This window comes from Felis catus, chromosome D2 (genome assembly GCF_018350175.1).
Source record: "Felis catus isolate Fca126 chromosome D2, F.catus_Fca126_mat1.0, whole genome shotgun sequence".
Taxonomy (NCBI): domain Eukaryota; kingdom Metazoa; phylum Chordata; class Mammalia; order Carnivora; family Felidae; genus Felis; species Felis catus.
Window position 1 is genome coordinate 35,953,637 of NC_058378.1, and position 17,675 is coordinate 35,971,311.

The 17,675-nt window shown below is 41.9% G+C and overlaps 1 protein-coding gene across 10 annotated transcripts in view; it reads left to right on the top strand.

The window, feature by feature from the left end:
- The window catches only part of LRMDA (leucine rich melanocyte differentiation associated), a 1,041,237-nt gene that overhangs the window by 218,437 nt on the left and 805,125 nt on the right, over window positions 1–17,675 (top strand). Inside the window, exon 1 of one of the 10 annotated variants that reach the window (XM_023240592.2) lies at window positions 114–10,448. The exons of the other annotated variants lie outside the window; for them this stretch is intronic. Coding sequence (XP_023096360.2) covers window positions 10,378–10,448 — 71 coding nt within the window. The 5' untranslated portion in view covers window positions 114–10,377. Of the gene's footprint in view, window positions 1–113; window positions 10,449–17,675 lie in introns of those variants that run through there. 10 annotated transcript variants of the gene reach the window in all.

Sequence of the window (17,675 nt, forward strand, 5' to 3'; positions counted from 1 at the left end):
TAATGCCAGCAAGCTGCTGTTGGCTTTTGCATAATTAGGCAAGACAGAAATTTGTGTGTGTGTGTGTGTGTGTGTGTGTGTGTGTGTGTGTGTGTGTGTGAGAGAGAGAGAGAGAGAGAGAGAGAGAGAGAGAGTCTGTTTCAGATAAATGTGCAAAGTGGGAGGAGGAGGGGAGGCATGTTCTTAAAGAAAGAGTCGACTGGACTTCATGGTTCACGGCCATCCCACCCCACTGGTGTTTGCTGACTTGACAAAGAAGGAAGGCAGGTGAAAGGAGATGGAGACCATATCTTGTGATGCCTCTACAGAAATGGGTTCTAGATTTGTGTCTTGGGAAAGACCTTTGATTGCATATAACCAGTAATCAATTTAAAGTAGCATAGCATAAATTGAGGATTTATAAAGATACTGAGTTATCTCATGGAACCCATAATCAAAGATGTAGCTGGACATCACAGTGAGTGGGAATCAGACTTGGAGAGGGACCAAGGTGTCCAGTCTAAATCTCCCTTGATCAATTTTTCTCTCTCTGACCCCCAACACCACCCCTTTCTAAAGCTGCCATCCATCTCCCTCCCCACCAAGCCATGAGAGCCAGGAAAATGAAGGTAAGTCCTGGGGCTTACAGATAGTGTTTATTTGAAGATAGGGTGTCTATCTAAGTCTATCCAGAGTTCTTAGAAAGGGAGCTTGATTTCCCTCTGTGTGGCCCACATACTGTGGTTTAGGGATATAGCAAGGAGCCTACTGATGGTGACTGTGATGCTTTGTTTTTCACAAAACTATTATTTCAGGATGTACATTAATTCAGTCTTCACAAACACCCCGTTAGGCAGGTGCTGTTCTACTCATTGGACAGATGAGGAACATGAAGCCAATACTTTTGTGAACTTGCCCCTCAATCACAGTAAGGGGCAGAGTGGGGGTTTTAATCAGGGCTCTCTTTAAGTCCCTGAAGTTTGATGGTTCCCACTTTACCATATCACCTCTTGCTAGGATGCTGTGCATTTCTGTCCAACTCAGGCTGGTAGGTGAAGTGTAGTTATTTGCCTGAAATTCAAAGAAAAGAAATCTCAGGAAAAATAGTCCAGCCTGTGTTGTATTTGGTCTAAGTAGAGACTGGTCACAGGGGGCTCTTACACAGGAAGTTTGTTATTTGCTTTGAGATTTTTTGCTGCTCCACATATGTAAATATATGACCATGTGGATCTCAGTCCTGGTCTACTTGGGGATGTGAGCAGAAAGACAGTCTGATTATCTGGCCATCAAGCCCAACGAAGACTCTGGAGCCTCCCCATGCAAAACATCCAGAGCAATCCTGAAATCAAAGGGAGCTGCCAACTACCTCACAGCAAATCTGACAATTAAGAAGTCAATTTCATTTTTTTCATGTTAGAAAGTATTTGCTCTGGAGAAGGAGCAGGTAACTAAGATTCATTTAGTACAGAACATGTGTTAGGGGTGGTACCAGCCATTTCCTGATGTTGTATCTCAACTGGGGGCTGGACACATTCCCATTTTACAGATGAAGAAAGGAAGGTCTGGGTGGTTGAAAGTTACAGACCTTCTAGTGAACTGGACTGTAGAATGATGGTTGGTTTCTTTTGAAAGAAGGCCTTGGTCCTGTCTAATCCAACTGTTTTTTTATGTCCCCCATAAAATTATTGACTCCCCCCCGCCCCTTCCTGGTGAGACTGGGAGTCCACAGAGTGGAAGGGGTTAGCCCCCTGGATTGGGAGTTGGAGCCTGGCTTCTTGTTTTCACTATGACTTTAGGAATAGGTCACAGTCCCTCTCTGTCTCCTATTTGAAGAACAAGAAAGATACTGGCAATTTTGAAAACAAAAGAGAAAACATTTGGATTTGCCTTTCAAGTCCTTAAAAGAAAGGGAAAGAGGGTCCTCTCCTGATGGGCAGACTCGGGTTTCCTGTGGGTGTAAGGGCTACTGTCTTCCTGACCCTCAGATGAACCTTTTTCTTGCAGTCCTATGACCAAACAAGAGGTCACCCCAGAGGTGAGAATGCGGTCAGAGGATGAGCCCCCATGGTGGGCAGACAGGGCCAGAGAGAATTCTCATCAGCATTATAGATGGTTGTCTTAGCATCAAAGGGCAGTTCTCTTTCCTCAGGGTAGGGCAGCTTCTTTGTGTCTCTTTTACACTGTTGTCAAAAGAGAAAAAGTAGCCATTCAGCCCTAAAAGTTCTCCACTATTTTCTACCTAATCTTCTCCATCTTTTTCTTGCTTAACATAATCCCCCTCAACCCTAGAAACCCCTGTGTCTTTTCTCTCCCTTGCCATGTCTATGTTTTCATGATGGAGTTTCTGTGATGAATGTGCTGCTGACCCAAATGTTGCTGTATGGCAGAAGACGTACCTGTAAGCACTAACAGGAGTTAGCCCTAAACCTGGGCTCCTGAACAAGTCTGCCCTCCATCTGGAGAGTCTGGGTAGAAAATGTCCTCAGGAATCTTGTGTGAAGGTAGCGCTCACCCCTAAGGACTGTGCACGCTGTTACAAGCCCTTGAGTATTCTCCCTCTTAGAATTTACTCCCAATATCAGTCTTAAGATGAGTTGGAAGTTTGTCTACAGGAAGTCTAGGGACCTCTCACAGCAAGGTCATTTCATGAATGCCTATTTTTTTTTTTTGACATTCAAGGAAAAATATTAACTTTTGTGAGGATTGGAAAGGATGTTGGTTTAGACATGGATAGAATGAAATTTTAAAGCTGCATCAGAGGAGGGAACATAGTACCTTTCTCTTTCCAAACTGTCCATCAGTTGAGAACCATGTTGCTGCTAACAGCACCTCCTGGTGGCCCCAAAAGAAGGCGTAGGACCCAACTGATCTTACTTAGCTTTCTATGGAAAGGGTCTTTGGCCCTGGTGACTGAAAATTTTGAGCTGGATGATAGTGGACTTGTAGATTGTGTAGGTTTTTGATGAAAGATATGGTATGTGCCCCCAGAGCACTAGAGGGTTATTGATACACTTGACCCTTCCCCACCTCCATCACACAACATTGCTATGAAAATGTAATCAATCCAGTTTCTGACATCTTCCCCCCACTCTCAAGAGCACCTACTGTATCAACATGACATTTTTTAATCTTGGCTTGTTTTCCAGGCCATGAATTTAATTTCTCAATGCTCCACTGTTCAGCTTTTATGTTCTGAGAGTGGAATGTTGTCCAACAGTAGTTACCACCATCTTGTTTAGTCACATCCTCTTTCCTGGGCATCCTAAAACCAAATAGTTTTTAAAAATTCATTGCAGCCATGGTCACTCAGCCTTGTGCTAATAGTCACCAAGTTCTGACAAAGCGAGTCCGACATCCCTCGATAAGTAAAATCCGAACCTCCTGATGTTGTATAACAGTAAGCAGATTGGCATGTCTTTGGATTAGTGGAGGCACTGAAGCAAAATGCTCAATCCTTAGTGACCTTTGGCAAATGGATGGGGATGTGTAGCCATCGTAGGTTATCTTTATGTTCATTGTGTAGACACTCAACCTCTGCCAGGCCAACACAGAAGCTGTCAGAGCAGATAAACTTAGTTAGGAACTAGCTGTTTTCCTTACTACATCACAGTGCTCTGCAGAACTATTTTGTCTGATAACCTGCTTCTTAAACTTGTCTGTGAGTAGTTCTGTGAAGCATTAAGCCTTTCCTCTTGGGTTTTGAGCTGCTTATACTTTGTTTTAATCTTTGGGCCTAGGACTTTGTTACTTATAAAATGTGCAGTCAGCTGTCCTCTGTTGCAGAATATTCTGGTGAGTTCCTTTTAGGGAATCCATGAGAGATGTTATATTTGGGTCTTATAGGCATGCATTGTGGGGGCCTGTGTTTGTGCATGGGTGTGTAAATGTGCTCCTTCTATTTGTTCAGGAGGCATTCTGTGGAAATGAGGTCCCCTTTGATCATTTCTTTCTGAACCCATTAATGCCTATCTTTAGCTGACACATATTTCATATGTTGATTTATAATTTCATAAACACTTAGAGAAAAAATTTGGGCAAACATTCTTCACATTTGGAATAAAGCCCATACTTTTTTCCCCCTCTTCTGCTAGAGTAGCAGTGACTCCAGGCCAGGGATATTGGATATGAAGACTGGCTCTGTGACTTTGAGCAAGTTGCTTAACTTCTCTGAGCTCAGATTTGCTCCCTTTTAAAATGAGACCTGTTCCAGCTTCAATGGATTCCACACTCTCCTAGCCAAGAATAGGACTGAAGCAGAGTATGTTTTAGGGGAAGTGGATGAACTGTTGGGCTTTTCTTCTTTCATTCCTATTCCAGGTGAAGATAAAAGACTTTGCTCTCTACTGAGCTGACATGAATTCAGAATTCATTAGTTTTCAGACTTTCTTTTAAGCTTCAGACAGGATTGTGAAGGGAAAAGCCTGCCCCCGATTCCTTTGCCTTATTAGTTCTGTTCATATAATGTGCTGCAGAAACTGCTAATTGTCACTTGAGCTGATGGGTGAGGGTCTGCTTTCTTGAGGAAAAAGTTGAATTTTGCAGTTCCTGTCTCCCTCTTGCTTAGCTAGAGGTCTAGTCAGGTCTTACAGAACAGGAATCTAAATTAAATCTAAATTAAAATAAATTAATTTTGCCCCTTTGCTGAAGAAAAAGTGGAGAGTGGGAGAATTGTAAGGTGACCGTGTAAATCTCCAGTTGTATACAAGATAATATAATGATAAAACTATAATTGTGGAGGCATTCATAGAGTGTCTGTGGGTTCTCCTTGCGTGTGCTAGCACTGGGAGAGGTACAAACCTGCACTTGCGCATATACTTTACTATGGAGCCATTTAGACATAATTTCAACGTAGTACAAACTCCTCCATTGTTAATACTCAAAAGACTTGTTTTATTTAGTTTTAGTTCACGACTGAAAGTATTGTATGCTCCCGTGTGACAAGTCACTTCTTGCAACTTGAGCCCAGTATCCTATGTTTGTGCATCAGCTTCACAGAACATCAAGCTTAAAATGTAAACACCATTAAAAAAAATTCCATTAGCATTCCTTTCTGATTTTTTGGTATCTGCTGAATATACCTTTTTTTCTACACGTCTCTGAGCCTTCTCTGTGTCTGTTAAACTGTCCGTAGTTTTCCAGGATTTGCTTAGTAAAGTCCCCAGGTTGGCCTTCGTAGAAACCTTTGCTTCCCAAGGCTGGAAGTCACACCAGCAGTCAGTGACCACCCTTCATGATAAGGCATTTTCTGAATGTGTCCTCTTTCTTTGGCTGAGGGACAGTTAATGTGAAGCTGGGAAACACATCTTTGGTTGAAAGATTGCCCTCTTAGCAATGTAGTAATTGTAATTTGGGAGTAGATGGTTTCAGCAAGAGGTGGCACGAGCGTTCAATTCTGGCTCTATCACTCAGGAGCTGTATGACTGTAGGCAGGTGTTCACCTCTAGGGGCCACAGATGTACACTGGGAACACCACGTCCACGTCTTTATAGGGCTGTCCTGGAGGTTCCTGAGATAATGCTAGTCAGTTTACTCATTTCATGGAAGTTGAAGTGGAACTACCAACTTCATGGAATGGGATAGTTCTCATTCAGGAGTATGTTAAAATTTGCTAAGTAGAATCTAACTCCTGGAACTTCCAGACAAATGGGAAGACAGAGGCTGCCCGATTTAGCTTTCAGCTCTATATTTGGGAAATTGTGAAACATCTCCATTTTCCTTAATGTCTGGACTCTTTCACTGTTTGGCTTTTGTCCTTCTCCCTCCCCTCCCTTTCCTTTCCTTCTCTTTATTCTTTCATTGAAAGATTTACTGGCATGAAGATGTGCTAATAACTACTTGTCTTGGAGTAAGTTGAGCGCAGAAGGTAAAGCCAAACGTTGTACAGTGCACAGATGTGAACACCAGTGCCTCCGAAGAGTAATGCAGCTTAAGAGAAAGTTTGACAAAGTGAGTAATCTGACCACGGCTTTGTAAGAGCTTTCAGAAGAATTAGGGGGAATTTCATATATTTGAAGCAATTAAAACAAGAATGGAAAAGCATGTATTTGAGAAGACCAGAGAAGGAAATGGAAAGAAATCCTTACAGCTCGGGGATTTGAAATCTCAATGACACTATTTTAAGTCATGTGAAACTTTTCCTGTTTTAAAAACTAAACAGTAAAATTAACTTTGCTCTAGTTTTTATGGACTTCTTTTGAATTATTGCATAAAAGTAACAGAAGTTTCTGGCAAGTGGACCAGATTTCCAAAACTCTTCCTCACAAAGGCATTGAGAACTATCAGAAAAGTTACATGTTTTTGTTATCATGAAAACATTAATAATATTGAAACTTGGCTAGAACCAATTTTAACTTTGAAACCTCAGCTTCAGTGGGTACATGTAACTGATAAATCTCTTTTGTGGTTGTCAAAACAAGCAAAGCTAACTTTGTACATTTCCTATTATAACTAAAAGCACTTTGACAGTGAAATCGGGTATATCAATATGGAGAGCAAACAGCCTATTCATTTTATCACCACACTTCTCTAAGAATTTTGACATTTCTGAAATATGTATCACTTCCAAACAAGGAAGCGCAAAGTTGATAAAGGTTGTGATGGTGCAGTTCTTGGAGGCTGACCACCCCAGTTAGCATTGCTGGTCTGCCTGGTGTAAGTACCTTGCAAGGCCAGCCTATTGCTCATCTGACCACGTGGCCTATGCCATCTGCCCATGTCTCTGCGGGCTTCCAGCAATACTGGAGTTTGGGTGAAACTGGGTTTTCAGGCAGATTGGGCATGGAACATCCAAGATTAGGTCCTTATGTTGGAGTTAGTCACAGTGAACCAGAGTTCCTGACAGGGCTGGGCTCTGTGGAAAGATGCATCCTATCAGAGTGACCAATATATGCTTTCAGAGGAAAGGTCTATGTGTGCTGTGGGCAGGGAGTAGGCTGTGATTGGGTCCTCAACCTGAAAGGTATATGCCTTGAAGAATGTCTGTTTATAGGTGGGGGGTTTCGTATATGGATAAGTGACATTTGGTAGCAAACTGTTGACCTAGCTCTTTCCATGGGGCTTGAATGAGGAGGGCATTGGTCCAAATGTGGTGAGGAGCCTGGGCTCTTTCAGCTGTACCTTCCTTCATCCCACCCTGGCCCTTTCTGAACCCCCAAGTCATCAGCTCTCCTTCTGGGACCTTTCTTCCTGTGATCCCTCTTTTGGCATTTTAATGACCTTCTGCTGATCTCTTCTTATTTTCCTCCTGTCTTCTCTGAATTCTTTGAGGATAATGAGTATCTTGTACTTGTAGTTTTTGTCATTTTCTTCTGCTTGCTCACAGTAGCTCATACTTTCTCTCATTCCAAAGTATTTATTGAACACTTACTTTATCCCAGGCAACTTGTAGTGGTCTCCAGTCTTTGGCTTGGAAATAAGCCTGACAGTTAGTGTTTTATGTGGGGTGATTAGCAGAGGAAAGTGTGGCGAAGAGCCCAGATTCTGCTGATGAGGCCCTGGCTCAGCAGTGCCCCTTCCTGGCTCTGCCTCAGTTTTCTCATTCAAACAGTGGGGATATAAGAGGACCTACTTCATATGGTTGCATTATATGAGTTAGCCCTCACTGCCTTTGTTACTGTTCTCCTACCTGAGGACTTTGGGGAGGACGAAGAGGTAGTCATAAACAGTACTTTTGGTCAGTGAATTTTTAACTATTTTGTGAGGCTGATTTAGTGAGAAAGTCTTTGGGAGCCAGAAGGGAGGTAACTTTTGTCCCCCTTTTATCTGCCCTCCAGGATTGCCATGCCCTGTAGCTGGTTCCTTGGTGCAGGAGACAATGATGATGCCTTTTATATGCAGGGACTCTTCTTAGCTGCTTGCCTTTGTGAGCAAATATCTCCTCTGTTAAGAGATTAGAGCCTTAATCCTAAATGATATTTCATGCTCCAGGACTTAAATTTATATATCACCATCCCGAATAATGTATTGGATTGCATTAAACAGATTGTAGATTAACATGCAACTATAAAACAAATTGTCAATGCGTTGTTGACAACTCTAAGTGCAAGTTCATATATTTAACTACATTTGGGGAATATTGAAGTGTTTAAAGCAGCTTAACTGGTTGATGTAAAATTAAGCATCATGTTCTATTTCAATTTGTGGGCCAGCCTGAGAGACAATAAAATGGAGGCTTAGGCTTGAGAGAAAGGGAGCATGGGAGAAAATTTTGGAGGCAGCCTTGGTACCAGGGAAATCCTGGCACGGTCCAGATATATTGGGTGGTGATGAAAGGATTCTACCCACAAAGGGCCACATTGGGTAGTAGTAGAAGGATGTCCATTTATTTGTTCAGCCTATGAGCAGTCATTTGAAACCTCAAGGCGTTTCTAATCTAGTTGAGGAGATAAAGCAACTGACATACTAAAAACAGTGGTGAAGAGTACAAGCCATAAAGTCCTTTAGCTTGAAGCCATGTGAGATAGGTCACAGGTTAGAATTCACAGGCAAGGACACGGGGCTAAGAATCGTCAGAAAGATCTTAAAGATGGTGACACACGACAAATGCTGGGAAGATGTTTAAAGAAGAAAATGGAAGCAGGGGTTGGGAGGAAGCATGGTGCATGGTACTGGTGTGCTTGGACCATGGGAAGCTACTGTTGAACGCTTGGGTGAGACTAGGTAATAGGCATGGCAGCCAGGCAAGCATTGACCCTGGAACCAGATGGCCCAGGGGTCAAATCCTGGCTCCCCCACTTTCTAGCTGTGTGATCTTGAGGGGTTGACTTAACCTCTTTGTTTTTCAGTTTTCCCACTTGTATAATGGGGATAATTACTGTACCTATTTCTTAGGATTATGGGGAAGATGAAATGTGTGCTTGGCTAGAGGAGGAGCATAGTGGAAGTAGTGTTGGACATGTATTCAAATTTGATTCTAGGGTACAAGATGAAAATTAGGAAGGCAGACTGGAGAGGCTGTTGAAGCAAATTAAGTACAAGGTAATGAGTCTTAGACTCAAGATGGATCCTAATAAAGAAGAGAGCGTATATATTGTTTTTTTTTTTTTTTTCCTTACTGTTCTTTGCTTGGGCTGTGAACATTGGTGTCTATATTCTGCAGGGATTTTATAAGCCTTTTTCTAAAGAGTACATCCTGAGATGGGTCTGTGTGAGCTGAGAGTGTGGACCCTGCCAAATATGGGCCTTTCCTTTCTTCCCCCTCTCTCTTCCTCCACAGTGTTGAGACTTTTTTGCACTTATTCCAAAACTTCTCCTAAATAGCTTTGGAACAAATATATTTATGGATGCAAATTATCTGGAGAGAGACCTCAGCTTGCACTTACAGATAATGTGGGGTGACCAGGCAAAACTCCAGTATAATCTGGAGCTGCATTAAAGGGAGTAGGACGTGCAAAGCCATTTTCACTCCATGCTTGCATGAATGAGATCCTTGTTGGAGCTCTGAAGTTGCTTACAAGAGTTCAAAGAGAATGTGGAAAAAATGGGAGGTGTGGCAGTTTGGTGGAAAAATGATTCAAGGAATAGGAAATAGATCTCTGAGGGAAAATCTTGTAAGACTGGTATGTTCAGGCTAGAGAAGGAAAAGATAGAGGTTAAATTAGTTACTACTCTCAAACAGCAAAGAGTTTTTTTTAGATGTAGATACGTGTTTCTCAAAGAGTATTCCATGGAACCCAAGTCTTGGGGAGGGGTAGCTTTAGAAGATAAATCAGTTTGGGAAATGATGTGCTTTAGCTCGCTGTGAACAATTCACAAAGCATGTTAGCATCTTAAAGGGACTGAAGCTTTCTACAGAAAAGAACCCCATTCTACTCTGGGTAATATTAGAGTATTCCAAACATTTTCAGCTATTTTTCTAACACCTTTGGAAAGTGCTGTTTAAGAATTACTGAGGTGTTGAGTATAAAACAAAAAAGGGTTGAGGCTTGAGACCAAGCATCATGGTGATAATATATTAGAATTTTCTATTGGGGGAAGCTTGAGTTTTTTTCCCTTTCCTTTCCTCTCCCCTCTCACCTTTGTTTTGGTGGTAAGGAAGAAGAGAATATAGTTGGGCACGTTTTTGAGGCCCTTGGCTGGACTAGGTTCAGGGGCCACTGCCTGTGGTGGTTTCTGGTCCTGAGGACATAGAAGCTGAGTGATGTGGACTCAGGTTTGGGGCCTGAACTGTTGTCTTTTAGTGGATGGACAAGGTTGACAGGACTGGTCCTCGTAGTAGGTGTTGAGGTGGGAGGCCCCGGGGATTGGCCAGGAAATGGTGAGCACAGACTTGGTCACTGGACTGAGGCTGGCCTGGGGAGACCCATGGCAACTTGCTGGTACAAAGTACATTTCTGCATCTGTCAAGGGCCAGTTAACCTCACAATTGAGTGAGAGTGGTTCAGGGGCTAGCAACTCATTATGAGTTTTAGGAAGTTCAAGAAATGGCATTTGGGAGAAGGACTACAGGTTGATGGCATTTTCTTCATCAGGTATGCCGAGTCTCTTTGTAGTTTTTGCTTAAGACACACCTCTCCATTTCTCTTTGTTTTCTCTTTGCCTTTGCTTCCCTCCCTGCCTCTATTTTTTCACACTCTCTGTCCTTGCCTTTCCTTTCCTTTCCTTCTCCCACTAAGTCTGCTTACTCTGTCATGGCTAAATTATTTTTCTTTTTGCTAAGTGAGATGCATACCTTACTCTTGTGATCCTGGGAGAATCTTTTTGTTTTCCTAAGTCCTAAATGACCCGTCTCTCATTCTTTTCCCATCCCTGCGGGAATGTGTACATCTGAGTGTCTCTCTCCTAGGTCTCTTTGTCTGTCTCTCTTTGCCTCTCCACACACGCGCACACACACACGCACACACACACTATCTTGAAAGCACAGGATACACCTTTTGTGTTTCATTTATTGTAAAATATTGCACACATCTGTAATTATATTACTCTTAAAATAAAGCCTTCATCCACTCTTAACATCTTTTGATGTCCCTTCCCTGCTGACTCTATTTTCTCTTGTTCCCACTTTACGTTAATGTGAAGAGACAGTTGAGTAAATGCACAATGAACTTCAAAACCTAGTAATTGTTTTTCAGAAAGAATGAAACTTGCGAATTAGATATGGATTGTAAAAGAACACCAGGGCTGATTAGTGTTCGTGAGGGGCGCCTGCCGGACGGCTCTGACACCTGCCTGCCAGCACTCTCCAGAAATGCCACCATTGATGCCTCTGTTCTGCCCATCACAGGGTTGGGGGGTGGGAGGGAGAAGTGGTGGGTGGGAGTTAAAAGACTGTGCAGTGAACCACCTTGTCAGGCTTGGCAGTGCATGGGACGCTTGACATAAAAGGCAGAGAGAAACAAAGATGAGTCGCATCCATTTTACAAGCAAACTCTAGTTATCTGTAAAAATAAAATAAAATAATAAGGTATCTTTTTTGAAAAGAGAGAATGAGTGAGTCTTGAAAGGGGTTCACCACGGTTTTGTGTGTGTGTGTGTGTTTTTTTTAAGGTTGTGGAGATAATGAGTTTTTTGAGACTTGGGGGAGGAAAAGAATTCACAAGCCAAGTTTCAAGCTGCTGAAAAATTGCTTTTAGGAAAGAAGAAAAAAAAAAACCCTTTTCCATGCTAACCATCTGCTTGCGTCTTGTTTACTGCCCAGAGTGCCAGTTTGTGCTTATTAATCATGCTTACACAAGTATCTTAATTACTCCCTATGTAGCTGCTCTGTCTTGAACTCAGAAGTTGACCTTTCTCTTTTTATTCCTTTAAATCATTAATCATACACAATCAACGCCAGCGGGGCAGAGCCATGGAGAAGGCTACCCAGATTCTCACACCTCACGCCAGTCCCAAGCAGACAGGGAACGCCAGAGTGACTGCTTCGCCAGCAGTGGGGCGTATCTTAATTAATGACTCTGCTGTGTTGAGACACACGGGCTGGGGGAGGCCGCTCCTGCCACCACCCCTCGGCGCTCCTCCCTGCTTCCTCACTTGCTGCCTTGGTTTGAGGAATGACTGCTTTACTCTGCTGAAAACCATAAAGGCCGCTGGGGTTTTATGGTCCTGCACACCTAGGCTTTGGAAGAATCGAGGCACAGGCAAAGCGAACTTCTGAGAGAAGATTCTATTTACCATGAGTGGGAATTTTTACTAGACCATTTATTTACTTCTCTCATTTTGCTACGCATGTGAAATCTGTTGAGGATCCTGTTAAAATGTAAATTGATGATTCAGGATGTCTGCCTGGGACCTGAGCATGTGCCTTCCTAACAAGCTCCCACATGACACTGATGCTGCTGGTCCATGGACCACACTTTGAGTAGCAAGGAGCTAGACAAGTGAGGACACCCAAGGTCCTCCCTTCAAGCCTGAAGATAGTATGAGGGAGGGTAACTCCTAGGAATGTGATACATATGTCTTTTCCCCTTTCGGCTAGACGAGTAAATTTTGGTGCATGGAAACAAAAAGAATTTCCACAAAAGTGACACAGATATGCACAAATGTACCTTCTCCGGGCAAAAGATACACAATACAGATTGCCTTTCATAAGGAGGGAAGAGTGGAATTGGGACTTCTTTTGACTTTTTCATTGAACTTTGTAAAAAACAAAAACAAAAACAAACAACAACAAAACACTTAAAACAGCTGAAAAAATTCTCCAGATAAAAAAATAAAACGATTTCCAAAGTGAAATAATAATGATAAAATTAAAAGAAGATTGTGGCTTGGGTTTCATAAGAATGCTTCTCTGTTCCAGTACACCAGACAAATTACAGGATGTGGAAGTAATTTTGTCTCCCCCCTCCCCCAACTGTGATGTTTCTGCCTCGTGAGTAGGATGGGATGCCTAGAGATAAGAAACAGAGGGGAAAATAAAAACTGAGGGTCTCTTCTTTTTGCCAGGTTGAACCTTCTACTCTTTTTAATTTTTTTTTCAACGTTTTTTATTTATTTTTGGGACAGAGAGAGACAGAGCATGAACGGGGGAGGGGCAGAGAGAGAGGGAGACACAGAATCGGAAACAGGCTCCAGGCTCTGAGCCATCAGCCCAGAGCCTGACGCGGGGCTCGAACTCATGGACCACGAGATCGTGACCTGGCTTAAGTCGGATGCTTAACCGACTGTGCCACCCAGGCGCCCTTGAACCTTCTACTCTCAAAGGGGAAGAATTTCACCTCTCTGGCAAGATAGCTTGAATTTCTCCTCACTGTCATTAATTGTACACTTAAAAGCAGGAACTACGATGTGAAAAGTTGTATGACAATGATGTGCATGTCAGAATTTTGGCTGATGCTCCCAGCAGTGATGACACAGGGATGAAACACATTCTAAATAGGGCCTGGGATTTGCATACTACCTCGTCTCAGGGAAGCAGGGTAGTTCCTGTACTGATGCTGAGGGTTTTGCCATCGTAATCCTTTGGAAAGAAACACAGGGAAACACATTTTAAGAAACTTTTGTTGCTTTCCATTTCATTTCATAGTGGGGTGAGGGTCAGAGTGGGAAGGGATTTGATTAAAAACAAAGTCTTAAGTAAAAGCAACAAATCCGTGTTAGTGAAAAATCACCTAATTAATTCAGATAAAAACTTTGTCATTCCACATGCAATAAGAGTACACGGTTAAGTGACTTTATTATTTACATTAAAAATTACTTGTTCGTGAAGTAAAAAAAAAATCAATTACCCTGAATGAGGTGAATTAAGAAAATATTTCACCAGTGTAGCTTGTCTTTTCAACTGGCTGCCTTTTCAGAGTTTCTTGGTGATTTATGAAGTGAAAACTCTGTCTTGTCTCTGGTGAGGACGTTCTGTAGCCTTCCTACATAGTTTTGGTATTTGGGTATGTTCATGTTTTTTGGCAGCCTGGAGAAGATCCTGGATGAAATGACAGAAATACATAACTCACTTTCGTTTGGTAAAGTAATAATTAATTAGAACTTCTGGACATGAAGCATTTTGAGAACTGGATCTGGGCGCCTTGCATAACCATGGTCTGCTGTTAAACCCTTTATAGAAGACTCTCCTTGTTCTTGGAACTTTGTGCGGACTTGAGAGCAAGCTGATTTAAGTGTTGAGAGCCTGGTTTGGCAAGAGTTGTGTTTATGCTTTTTTCTCTGAAGCCTGTGGATCTGACCTCTCCAAGGAAGCAAAGCTATTTTTAGGGAAAAGCTAGAGTGGCACTTTCTGGGGGAAATTTGTGGCACTTTTCATAGAGAACTCTTTGGACAGGGTGGGGTTTGCTGAATTTTCATTAGGACCCTACTGTCTTTGGGCCAGGGCTCCACTGCTTCCATTAGCGGATGCCAGATTTGTTGTAATGGGAGAGGATACTATAGGAAGCTTATCAAAGCTCTCTGTTTAGAAAAGAGGGATTTTGTTGGTCTGGGGTGGGAGCCTAGGAAATGTGAAGTTTTAAAAGTACCCCCGGTAATTTTAATGTGCATCCAGGTTTTAGAACTGCAATAAAAAATAGACGTAAGGTCTTACTCAGCTTGGCCTTTTTCATTCTCTAGCTGCTCTATGTTTCTGGAACCATATTACTTCAGACATGTTCAAGCCCTGAAGACCAAGTGATGACCTAAGTAGGGCATCTGCCTTGAGATACCTATACTCTACAGAGAAGGGTGTTCTGTGGTTCCAAATTAACTGTTTTGGACTTACTTTGCCCACCGTGTCCTGTGTCTGGCTTTCCTGCCTTTGTTCTTGTCTACTGGCTTGGTTTGCCCTTTTAGTGCTTTCCTGAGCTTTGTTAGATGTATTTCTTTTGTAGATCTAACTCTGGGCTTACATCTGACCCCAGTCCGAACAGCATGGTGTGATAGATACCATTAGAAGGATGGATTTTATGGTGAAAGCTCCATGTAGAACAAAGTTCAACACTTGTCTTAACTATAGGGGTCTTCAGAGTATATACTCAGGTACACGTGTATATATCTAAGAAGAGAGTATATAGTCTTACCCACCGGTATATTCTCATGAATTCTCTTTATCAGGTACCTTCCTATGGGTCTGATAATCCATGAAGTATCCTTTGACCAATGCTATTCTAAACTCTGGGACTTAGTCCAGCCTCCACTCTGGAGAATGTAGCTGTTTCTATGCTTAGTCTAGACCACTGACTCACGTTTTGTCCATGAGCTCACTGGTTCCTTTGTGTCCCCTCTTTTTCTACTAGCCCTCCCACTGGAGTACAAAACTGTGTATCACCTTGCCGCCTTCTTCTGACAATAACAAACCCCAAGTGGCCTAAACCTTTCCATTCCCTTCCTTGTGAAATCAGGTAGTGGTATCATATATTCATTTAAAAATGCCAAATCCCTATATTAGGTGCTAGAGAAGAGTTGAATTCCATTCTGCAAGAATTTGCGTAGCAACTCTATGCCAGACACTGGGTTTCGTATTAGGGGTACAAACTTGGTTGGTATTCTGACTTGCCTGAAGGAACTCATGTTCTGACAGAGAGCCTAGTGGTTTCGAACCTATGTCATACTGGGAAGGAAAGGATACAGGGTGCTTACAGGAGCTCCATTAAGGACACTGACCCAACTTGAGGGTTACCAGTTTTGTATCTATTGGTAAATTCATTTTGGCAGTCTTCACTGTTGGTATGTGTGGTACTTGGAATTCTCCTTTCAACTGGTACATCTTACTGGTTGATTCATTAATGAATTTAGTTAAATAATTTACATGTGTTCATTTTGTATTTATATAGGAGTCCTGATCTCACGTTATTATTTTTTTAATGGTATAAACATTCCCATCTTTCACTGTAGAAACATGAATACCAGCTAGAAATATTAGCTCATGTACAGTATATGAATTATATTACATTTCTAAAATCTGAAAAACTGAGTTTATACATATACACGGATCTATACAGGTATATATTTGTGCGTGAATATATGTGTGTATGTGTATATAATATATAAACTATGTATATTAATCCTGAAAGATTTCAAACAGATGATTATAGACCTGTGATCCACTGTTCCTTTCATTGTTTTTTTGTTTTCTCGGGTCAATTCAGTCACGATTTACTAAGTTGTTGGAGACAGCTAAAACTTAATTCCAATGAAAAAAAATCTTTCAATTGTGAATTTTCAGGGCAAAAAAGTTACCACCTATAAGAAAATCACTGAGAGTTCAGTGTATGGGTTGCTTATTCTTTTGATACTGTTCATCCAACATGCCGATCACATTAAGAATAAAACAGGTGCAAAAATGGGCATAAGGATTGCATAGCAGGACTCTGATATGGTGATTTTTAAGGCAAGTGATCCAGATTTATGTATGTATGTATGTACAGTAGTGGAAGTATTATTTTTTGGGTGCCTTATGCAGAGATTAAGTCTCCATTTAGGGGCATTTCTGATTATTATTGAAGGGCTATTCTGACCATTCTGGTGATCTGAAGCAGCTGAGGCACTCCTATTCTTTAACCTTCTTGCTTTTCGTTTGCCCCACACTTGGGAATAGGGTTGTATAGTTAAATCCTAATGTGTCAGAGCCCAAAGCATTCTTAGCATGTCTGAATCCAAGCCCCTCTCTTTTCCTCTACTTGCACCCATGTGAGTGAGCAGGGGAGGGGCAGAGAGAGAGAAGGAGAGCCAGAATCCCAAGCAGGCTCTGGGCTGTCAGCACAGAGCTCGATGACACGGGGTTTGAACTCACAAACTGCAAGATCATGGCCTGAGCCGAGCTCTTGACCTGACTGGAGGTCAAGAGTCAGAGGCTTCGCCGACTGAGCTACACAGGTGCTCCTCCTTTACTTTTAAACGAAATAATTGTCATTTACTCATTTCCTTTTTAAGCTCATTAAGGACTAAACGTGGAATTACAATCTTCTCCTGTGTTTAGATTCCCAAGATTTGTCCATGAATCCTGGCTTGAGAAATAAATACTGGTTTGGTCGGTCAGTTATACCCGTTAACTGCTTTTAACTTCCTCTTTTCTGGAAGTTGAGTGAAATGAAGAGGAAGAGGGTGGCATAAGTAGATGTGGAAATCTGTAAAGCAGATTCTCCAAGTAGCATAGAACTGAAAGAATGTTTTTACTTTACTTTGTGCTTTAATGTAAGGCAACTTCCATTAGAAATAAACATTGGGAGTGCCTGGTTGGATCAGTCAGTTAAGCATCTGACTTCGGCTCAGGGCATGATCTCACAGTTCGTGGGTTTGAGCCCTGCGTCTGGCTCTGTGCTGACAGCTCGGAGCCTGGAGCCTGCTTCAGATTCTCTATCTCCCTTTGTCTCTTCTCCTACGAATCCCTCAAAAATAAAAAACATTAAATAAAAAAAGAAGTAAATATATTGGATTAGTGCAATATTTATTATGTTCCTATTTTCCCCATTCCTGTTCTATATTTGATAATTTATTTGTCCTTATCTAATTTTATAGCACCAGTAAGAATGAGCTTTTAAGAATATACGTGACACCGAATGTATCCTTTGAGTGAGGTTTGGTTTTAATATGAGCGAAGGTCTCCTGCTGGACTGTCTTTTTTTTTTGGGGGGGGGGAGGGTGTTCATTTCTGTTGAGGGAGCTTTGGAGCCTGTATTGCTTAGAATCAGAGAGTTGGAGAGATCCGTAGAGATCTGGTACAAACTCCTTAAGTACAGATGAAGAAACTTTTATTTTTACTAGCATGTCCTTCCTGTTTAGTCTTTAAGCTAGGATTTTTCCAGACTTTGGCCCTTAATGCTAATCTGGGACAGGGTTGT